The sequence below is a fragment of the Citrus clementina genome, unplaced genomic scaffold (genome assembly GCF_000493195.1).
Source record: "Citrus clementina cultivar Clemenules unplaced genomic scaffold, Citrus_clementina_v1.0 scaffold_2, whole genome shotgun sequence".
NCBI classification, from domain to species: domain Eukaryota; kingdom Viridiplantae; phylum Streptophyta; class Magnoliopsida; order Sapindales; family Rutaceae; genus Citrus; species Citrus x clementina.
In genome coordinates this window covers 4,351,058-4,361,340 of record NW_006262688.1, presented here as the reverse complement: position 1 = coordinate 4,361,340, position 10,283 = coordinate 4,351,058, and the positions used below count along the sequence as shown (strand labels likewise).

Genomic DNA, 10,283 nt, shown 5'->3' with positions numbered 1-10,283 from the left:
AATAGTACAAAAAGTTATTATGCTTATCCAAAAGGTGATTTTTGTCTTTCAAGACGTGACAATATTTGAGAAGTAAATTATATGATTCTCTTAGAACTCCTAGTATTGATTCAAGAGCTGCCTCCATGGCCCAATATGCTTGTTGGTATGATAAATTGATTACATAATCATTTTTTACATCTGATATGATATCTTTCAGAGTGTATATTGATTCGGCATAAAAAAAAATTTGCTTGATTATGTCACTAATAACCCTACTGCTTGCTTGGCGATGATCGTTATTGAAAATATCAATCTGACAAGTGTGTACTTGTCACATCTCTTTGCTAACCACTTTACATTCTCTTTCTCTTTCAGCCTTATTGCTCGAAATGACCATTTACATATATTCAATGCATATCGAGCCTCATAATGTATCGTTGTGGACTTATACAACTTGAATCCAAACTTATTCTTAATGGCAATATTGCTAAGCTCTGTGTATAAGAGTTTTTTTTATGCTGAATAACTGCCTCACATAAATACTACTAGAACTAGAACTTTTAAGCACGTTTGAAGCTACACAATTTTTTTCTTTTCTTTTTCTTTTTTGGTAGGGGATGTTGTAAAGCATTTAGGGAGAAGTCGCATCTCATTGTATCTCTTATTATCTTTATTTTCAGTATTAATTTTTTTAATAATAAATATTTCTCTTCCTTTCGTTAAATAATTAAAATATTCCTAATTTCAAATTTTCTTGATTCCCATTCAAATAAGAAGTTTCATAAAAAAAAGTAGAATTCAGACTTTTTTCCCCATTCCATTAACTCAAATCCCTTCCATTTTCTCAATTTTGTCTGAATCGTCCTTTTCTTCCAAAAGAGGAAAAAAGAAAGATCTTCGAGAGAGATACCTTTTGTTCATGGTTAGCCCCCTTTCGAAAGTTTTTCAATTTCTACATCTTTGTCTTCCATTTTTGAGGTTCTTTCACTTTTAGTTTCATGGTAAAAATAAGTGAGCCATAGTTTTTCTCAATTCTAGTACAAGGTACTTATTAAATCATATAGGTACATTAGACCTAATAGACTTCTTTTGTTTCATCAAAACTAATACCAATCCAACCCATTTCATGAATAAAATGTGACAAATTAACCAACCACCAAAACTGCTTGTTATAAATAACATCCTGTTATTGCATCAAAACAAATAAATGTTGACTAATCTAGCGGACATTGAACTTGGTAGAAGGAAATGGTTGAATGATTGAAAAATGAGATTACTCGGGAATAAATATTGAATGCTAAGATTATGCATTGAAGTTCTGGTAGTAGATGTTATATAATTAAAATAAATATTTGGGATTATTCCAGAAGAAATGATACAAAAATATGAAAGATATAGGGTAGTTATTTTATATGGTATTCTAAATGCTGGATGCAAAGGGGCATAATAGATCTATATAAACTTCATTTGTTGTTCCTTTATAATACCAATTATTGCTGATACCTTCTTCTATTTCTTCCATAACCTGAACTCGGATAAAGAAGAGATCAGATGGCCCTATGAAAGAAAGTGGTCATATATTCATAATAGAGTTTGACCATAATGACTGAATTAATTATCTTCACACATAAGGATACTAGATTTCTGAGTATGAAAGATTGAAAAATCATCATAAACCTCCCTTTTTTTTCTTTTCTATTTCAAATTTTGAATTATTATGTGGTGATTTTTTTAATTTTACATATGTAGAAATGTCAATTCTTATGTTAATGACACCAAAGGGATATTAAATGACAAGAATTGGATATGGATGGAATAGAATAAAACAGAGTTAATTTGAGGTTTCCTAAAAAAAATGAGGCATGAAATAGAACCACTACAAAGAAGTTTGAAGAGTTACAAAGCAAACTTTGAGTTCATATTGGTCATGAGTTGAGAAACGGGATTTGAACTGTATGAAATACAATCTCTCACTATTCCTCAGTAGCTCAAAAATAGAGGGGTCAGTTGTTAACTGACTAGTCTTACGTTACAGTCCAAATTAAAGAATTCAGAACGTCAGAATAAAAGAGTTCACTTGGACTGTTAGAAGTAGATAACACCTTCCTAAATCATTGTTTCTATTACATTCTATCTCATCATATCCCATTCTACTCTACGATATTTGAGAATCATCGTCAATACCTCATTGTAGGTCTATTATGTTATAACCTCCTCATAGCAATAAATCAATTTGGTCTCAATAATATGACTGTGAAGAGGTTTTATTATATTATTACTTTGAGAGATGGTGGAAGAATGTAGTTCATTTTGAAACTTAATATTGGGAAACAAGGAAAACTAGAAAAAAAAATTTCTTATTTTCTTTGTTAAAAATGTAAACTGAATTTTATATTTCCAAAACGTTTTAAAAAATGATCAACCAAATACATATTTGGTGTTTCATAAATTCAAAAAACAAAAATCAAGATTTGAAAATAATACTGAATGCACCCCTATTTACACGCGCTAATATTATTATTTAGGTTTAAGTTTTAACAAATTTTAGGCATATAATATATTTTTATTTAATTATTATTTTTATTTAATTTGGCAACTCGACAGGATTGTCGGATTGAAATGGATTTCATTTTATTCGATAAATGATCCGATCGGAGGCTAAAATCGGATCCAATTCGAAGCTGATAATTTCATATAGGAATATTTTAGTACTTGGCAACAACGGGGTATTTTAGTCTTATGATATCACATACCAGACCAAAATTAAAAGTTTATTTTGAAATTGATTTTCCAAGAAAACCAGCGGAAGAAACTCTTTCAAGTCTTACCGTATCCACCACCAACAAATCCAATTCGAAACTTGCGATTCTATATATGTGTGTGTGTGTATGCGAGAGCAGCAAACTGTTGACTGCCTAACTGCCGTGCTGTGATGGCTGCATTTCTACCCAGCAACCCCAGCACCTCTTGTTGTTCATTCAAATTCTCAAATTTACCCTCTAAATCTCACGTGTTTACTCTTCCCGCCCTTCCCCTTCTCTGTCGCCGGTCAAACTACCATCGTCACCATCTATCTCTCAACCGCGTAACAGCTGCCCTCTCCGCCGTCGATTCTCCTTTGAAATCTTCCTCCGACGGTCAGGATGAGAAAAGCCAGCCTCTGCTTCAAGTCACAGGCTTAACGGCCGTGATCGCAGAGTCCAAGCAGGAAATTCTCAAGGGCGTCAATCTCTTGGTCAACGAAGGAGAGGTCAGTTTCAAAATTCAGTTTTCAACTTAAATCTGATATTAATGAAATGAAAGCATTAGCTTGATTCTTTTGATTTTCATCTCTAGGTTCATGCGATCATGGGAAAGAACGGTTCTGGGAAGAGCACTCTTTCAAAGGTTTATTTTTTAATTTTAATTCTCTTAATATTTTTATCCGTAAAAATAAGAAATAATTAAAAATTGCTGACATTAGGGCGTGAACGATGTGTAGGTTCTGGTTGGGCATCCGGATTATGAAGTGACAGAAGGGAGTGTCGTGTTTAAAGGGGAGAATCTTCTAGAAATGGAGCCAGAAGAACGGTCACTTGCTGGCCTTTTTATGAGTTTCCAGTCTCCAGTTGAGATCCCGGGAGTCAACAATATTGACTTCCTTCACATGGCTTATAATGCTCGTAGAAGAAAACTTGGTCAGCCTGAACTTGGACCAATTGAGGTTAGATATTAATGACTGTATGATTCATAAATATCAACTGCCAATTAATAGTGAAATTAAGCATAAACACAGCAGTCGCAACTCACTAACATATGCTAAATTAGCTTCCATTCTTCTACGTAGTAGGTGCTTTTTCAATACGATGCTTTCCTTAAATAGCTTCATTATATGGAAGTACTTCCAAACATATTGTCAGTTATCTTTCTGTGTTTGATTCGTCTGGTTGGAGTATGTTTAATTTACTTTTTATCTTGTTTTTTGCTTGCAGTTTTATGCTTACTTGTACCCTAAACTAGAACGGTTGAGCATGAAGACTGACTTTCTTAATAGAAATGTCAATGAAGGATTTAGCGGTGGTGAAAGGAAACGCAACGAAATTTTACAGCTTGCGGTATGAATATGCTTTCTCATTTTAAATTTAATTCTGATCTGTTTCTTATAAGGAAAATAACTTGATAATGATTCGAAGCCCTAATAAGATGGCTGTTTCCACCATATGCCTGTTACAGTGGTTGATGTAATAGAAAAATTATCACTTCTAAGATTTCATTGGTTTTTGAGATTATGTTTTGCCAATGGTTATATTATTTTGTATAGTTGAAATTGATGAAAAGGAATTATATGCTCTTTCTGCATTTGAACTTCCCCTTGCTGTATATTGAATATTGAGATTTGAGGGTATTTTTACATTTTATTTATTTATTTATTTTTTTAATTTTTTGATGGATGAAATTGGAGCAAAAAATGTTGGATGAGAGTCCCTTAAGCCAAAAAGTGCAGTGGGAGGGGGAAGACCTAGATATTTAGGTTCCATGCACATTTGAGTTCCTGTTTTCTTGGAAAGCTGAGATGAAACCTGATGTTTAAATTTCCTCATTTCTCATTTGGCGTTTGCTTCTGTGTATTACAGGTTTTGGGAGCAGACTTGGCTATATTAGATGAAATCGATTCGGGGTTGGATGTTGATGCACTAAGAGATGTAGCAAAAGCAGTGAATGGGCTTTTGACTCCTAAGAATTCTTTACTGATGATAACTCATTATAGACGGCTTTTGGAGTTTATAAAACCTACATTTATCCATATCATGGTGAGTCAAATTGAATGTTACAAAATTACTTTGTGGATTCATATTTGTGGTGGAGTGTGTATCAGAAAGCTTTTATAATAATGGGATAATAAGTTAATTACATATGGGGGATCCCATAGGCACATAGGATAAATTGAAATGGTCATTTAGTCCTTGTTGGATGCTAAAACCTTAAATGATCACTAAATGCATTTAACCATGGCCTAAAAGGTTATATTTGTTTTAAAAGCCAGGTCAGATATCTTAAATTAGCTGCTGTTGTTGAACATATTAACTCTTTGTGAAATATTTTCAATTTCAACATCTATTCAGTTTTTTATTTTGTTATTTTTATAAAAATCAAATTCGGGTCCACCTTTTTCCTTGACTTTGTCCTTCTTTTGACTATTTGGAGGGCTAGGTTTATGGAAAATGTGCTATGGAGGTTGATGCTAAAAGGATTCTCTTGCTTATACATTTCTCATACTATTCATTGTAATATGTAAAACCTCTCTATAATCATATTGTTGAACCAAACTAATTTTATTTTTGTGAGAAGGATATAACTTAATGGATGTGTAGTTACAAAAATTAATATTTTGACTTAATTATCCTTATTGCAAGTGATATAGAGGTAAAGTATGCACTGTATTATTAATTAATTAAAGGAACATTCCAAATCCAATATATAGACATTAATAAGAGATAGACATAGTTTCAAAAAACTTATCATGTATCTATGTAGTGTTATGCAAACTCGTCTTAAAAGTCTAAACGTTTGCATTTTCTTTAATTTTTTCTCTACAGTACATTGTATAAAACAATGTCCCAGACAACTTTGAAAAATATTTTGTTCCATCTTAAACCTTCTATGTAACATAGCATATATTTTTTGGAATATTCAAACAATTATTACTATGTGGAGGCAAGTTTCTTAAGATAGGATCTAGAAAAATTATAATTTATTACAATATGAATTTTATTCTTATTTATAATTGGCCCAAATTGGGATCAAATTTTTTTTGACCACATAGAGGTTATTTCTTTATAGAGCATCACTATAGAGAGGTGTTATTGTAATATATATATATATTTTTTATAAAGCTAGAATTTAAAGTTCAAGGTTTGAAGAGAAATTCAACTCAATAACGTAATCAGACCTAAAGGAGCTTAACAAGGATTTGAAAAAAAAAAAAGAATTTTAATTATAGATAGATATATGAGACTTTGATCTCCCCTCAACTTTACTTTTTAATAAATATACACATTTTAAGTCTTTGTTCTTATTGAATTTATTTTGGATAATGTCTATGGTCTTTTAGGAAGATGGAAGAATCATAAAAACGGGGGATGCCTCCATAGCAACAGTTCTTGAGGAAGGCGGCTATAAAGCAATCTCTGGATCGTAATTTTAGACCATTGGTAACTGGTATTCTCTCTCTCTCTTTCTAAGATTTTTTTGTTTCCTGCTGTAGCGGATTTGTTGTCATATTGTGAGCTCAAATTAGTGAAACGCTTCTCTACTTTATTTTTAATGGGTCAAGAATTGTTTATCCGTTCAGTGATCAGCTAAGCTAACTTTCCTGTCTACTGCCTGTTTTGGATATATTGAACTGCTTTTAATCTTACAATGACCTTGCCTCTGATGGATTTCTGTGTCCTGTCAATTATCCGCTGCTGCCTTCTGTACATGTTTCTTGTAGTTTCATGCTCAGCATGTGCTTTATAGGTTGGGACAATGGACTGCATAATAAGAGGCAAAGATTGTTCTACCTTAGTACTATTTCTTATCTTAAAATGTGTTTCTTTTTTTTTTTTTTGGTGGTTGGGGGGGTTTAAAAAAAAGAAAAAGAAAAAGAGAACAGGTACAGATGCTTCTCTCTGGTTAAGCCAAGTCAATTACTATATCCTTTGTTACAGTGAAGACCTATAACTTTGGCCGCAGGTAGGGGATGGGTATGCTGTACACCATGAACCCCGTACCTAATTTTAGCTGTGGTTTTGTTAAACAGTCAAAATACTGTTGTATCCATAGTTAATCATACAATTGGTTGATTACATTGAAATTGTTTGTCACTCTGCACTTTCTATATGATTCGTGAGTTGCATGCAAAAAAAAGTTAAAGATAAGACTAAGAATGACTGAGGAAAAGAAGAGAGAAACATAGGAAATTTAGCAGCTAAAGAAAGAGGAGCATTGGTGTCCTGTCTTGTGCAATTATATATGTAAGCATCTATAAAATAAAATATAGAAAGATAGCCCCGGAATAATAACCAATACTCATGTATTTATATCTTGGAATTTCGAAAATATCTCTCCCTTTTTTTAACAATAAGCAAACCTTATTCTATTAAATGGTTATTGATTAAAGTGGGAATTAGGATACTGGCATAAAGAGAAGTTGAAAACCTAAGTGTCTTCTAAGATCTCATTAGACTAAGTGCCTTACCTTATAGGAAGCATGGTGTCATGGATTTTTCTTCTATCGCGCTCATCTGTCTGTGTGTCTCATTCTGTTTCTAGTGTTTCCCAATTCTACTCACTTTTTAGCTGGTTTTAGTAAATATCAATCATAAAAGTAGCCTTATAAGACATTGATTACCTTCCCAATATTCTATTCCAATAGTTTTACATCACCTCTGATGAATTCACACCACTGCCAAGACTTCACTTCATTCCTATATATTTCTTCTTAATTCATTCTTTGACTCTCAACTGATGTGTAATGCTCTATGAGCTCTGTTTTTGAACTCCTAATAAGTGCTCCGTCCTGGTAATTCTGTACTTTGATTTGTGACATTTTGGCAAATATATCTCTATATTTGTCGTGGATGAGAGTAAAAGAGCGCTGGTATCGGTGCTTTATCCTTAAAATTTCAAATTGCTTTTTCAGATTTGTGCATAAGAGCCATGTGTGTTCCATTGAAATTCTTTGGATAGAATTGGGTATGTCTCTTCTTTGCTTTATAGGTTGTCTTCACAGATTTTCTGCCCTGCTGTCTCTGGTTTACTACATCAGACCAAGTCCAATGCCAGTTTTATGTCTTATGTCTTAAGTCCTTGCACTCCGATTTCTATGTCAGAGGGTCTAATTTCAGAGAATCTAGAGGTCTTGGTAAGATTTTGACAAGTATTTGTAGTTGGCTTGTCATGATCTGGGAAGTAGTGTCAGCATTTGATGTGGTGAATGATCTGGTAGCTGATAGTGTACCGCACGCTGATGGTCTATTAGATTTGACATAAGAAATGGACTGAATGGCATCAACAGCTGGGAAGATCTGAAAGATACATTAATTTCTGTCTCAATGCCAATACAAAGCTAGACGACAATAGAAAAAACCCTATCAGGTCACTGTAGCCATATTCATGCTTGCCTTATACATGGTTGAGGAAGGATAGGCACTGAATAATTTGCGAATTCAATTTGTGCACCAATTATCCTTCTTCTTCTTATTTTACTCTTTAATTTTAAAGCTTCCATTTAGGTTTACGCTAGACCTAGGATATAGAAGATCATGAATTGAAAAATTACAACAACATAACAGTTTGTTAATGATCAGTTGCTTTAACAATGTGGTAGAAAATGAGTAGACATGTATGATTTTTACATGCTAAAGGTGGTTGCATTGAGTTGGATTCAAGCGTTCATTTATTAAGCAATCCATGTTCCAGTTTTACCTGCTTCCGAATTGAACTGTTAATTCCATCAAGTGAGGCAAAATGCCATGTGATTAGTGGAACTGATAGTAGATTAGTAGCTATGCTACAATCATAAAGTTTAATCCCAAGTATTTGAGGCAAAGTGACACAGCATTCATTCATGACCATTACGTAGGTGATTGGATAATGAAATTACTGTACTGAAATGGCAGTCTGAATGCAGCACCACATCACTATGATCCAAGACTTTGGGATACAAACATTGCAAGTATTTATCATTATTCCATAGATTAGTTGTAGCTCTCCTGCTTGGAAAAGGTTACACCTGAAAATCTGTTCTTCCACAAGGAGTTAGTTGACTATTGAATCATATGAGAAGAGCTTTGTTTTAAGGCCTTCATTATTTTTATCATTTTCTTACTACCCATGCCATCTGCTAGTTGCACTTGCACAAATCAATGGAAAAAACACTGTAAGTTTGTAGTGTTAGCAAATCCTCTAAATTTGGGGAGCTGTCATTTTCTGCAGTCCATGTTTCCTCCATTCATTGGGGGATATTTTAGTGTTGTCTGTTAGAAGAATTTTCCATGTAGCTTGTTATGGTTAGAATTTTGTGCCTCAGATCCGTGAACAAATGTGTATATATTTGCAGTGTAAATATTCTGTTGTAAGCACTATACTGGTTTTATTGTCCTTTTGTATGAATCTTATTGGTACCTCTTTCAGCAATTAAGCAGTAATGTTGTCTTCAGGACCTGGGAATATTTTATGTTGGAGAAACATCGATTACTGCAAGTAAAATGCCCGAGGTATGCTTTCCTGAACATGATGGTCTGAGAATCACTTATTTCAGATGTCAAATTTTAATTTTCATTGGGTAAAATTAGTAAAACAAGGGATAATAAAATGAGAGACAGAAAAATCTGAAGATTACACTAACAAAATTTCTGAGATTTTTGACATGGTTTAACAAAATGTGAAATGATTTAGAGTTTGTATATGGGGTAAATGTTAAGAGCCTTATTCGTGTTATCTCGCTGGTGCAGGTATGTTAGCTTCTTCCCATAAAGACTGCTGCGCATTGCTGGTTGTTATTTTGTAAAATATCTTTGGTTAATGCTTTATATATTTCTGGATGGGAATTCTTTGTTATTTTGGGTGTAACATATTTTAGCTCTCTAAATGCATTTTCAATAGTTTTTGTTAAATATTTACATTCTTAAGATTAGTTTTGGTTAATAATGAATACTTCGGCGCAAGAAAGTAATTAAATGTTTGGTAAATTGTATTGATCTATGTTTCCTGACTTTGAAAAGTTAGGTGTATGTGATTATCATATTTAATTATTAAGGTGTTTTTTTTCATTGTCTAATTGAACACCATAACAGATGTAAGTTGTCTAAATCTCGGTAATTAACTTTTGGAAGAAAAAAGTATAAATACTATAATAAATTTAATTTTTCTATTCAACCTACTCAATAATTATCTTTTTGTTAGGCTATTTGTTGAGTTGCAGTTGCAGTCTAGGGATCTTAATAATCATGCTGTCCTCCAAGCATCGTGAACGATTGGTTTTCATCTTCATCTTTGGTAAAATAATCTTTGAGTTGAAATTCATTTTACAAAAGAAAACATAATCTAAAAACACATTTTGTTATCCTCAATTATCTTAAATTATTAAGAATTTATCAAAAGTAAATTTAAAAAGAGACAGAGAGGTCAAGCCAAAAAGATATTTCAGTAAAAGTTAAGTTTGCGTTTAATTAAAGTAGAGATATTTGAACTTATTAAATTTTTTATTTACACTCTTTTTTGAATTAAAATTTATATTGTAAAAATATAATTTGATTGATTACTGATTAGACCTTATT

General features: G+C 32.6%; 1 protein-coding gene across 4 annotated transcripts; it reads left to right on the top strand.

Moving 5' to 3' along the window:
• Positions 1–2,681: 2,681 nt before the first annotated feature.
• On the top strand, positions 2,682–9,620 carry LOC18051918 (ABC transporter I family member 6, chloroplastic). 4 transcript variants are annotated; one of them, XM_006445749.2, is made up of 8 exons: positions 2,682–3,232; positions 3,319–3,369; positions 3,464–3,685; positions 3,954–4,076; positions 4,596–4,772; positions 6,074–6,173; positions 9,165–9,221; positions 9,459–9,620. In XM_006445749.2, the coding sequence occupies exons 1-6, from the start codon at positions 2,915–2,917 to the stop codon at positions 6,158–6,160; spliced, it is 978 nt and encodes a 325-aa protein (XP_006445812.1). In that variant the 5' UTR covers positions 2,682–2,914; the 3' UTR covers positions 6,161–6,173; positions 9,165–9,221; positions 9,459–9,620. The 4 variants fall into 4 exon arrangements, with proteins under 4 accessions (XP_006445812.1, XP_024047429.1, XP_006445811.1 ...); XM_024191661.1 differs by having other exon boundaries at positions 9,139–9,221; XM_006445748.2 differs by having other exon boundaries at positions 6,074–6,180.
• Positions 9,621–10,283: the final 663 nt, after the last annotated feature.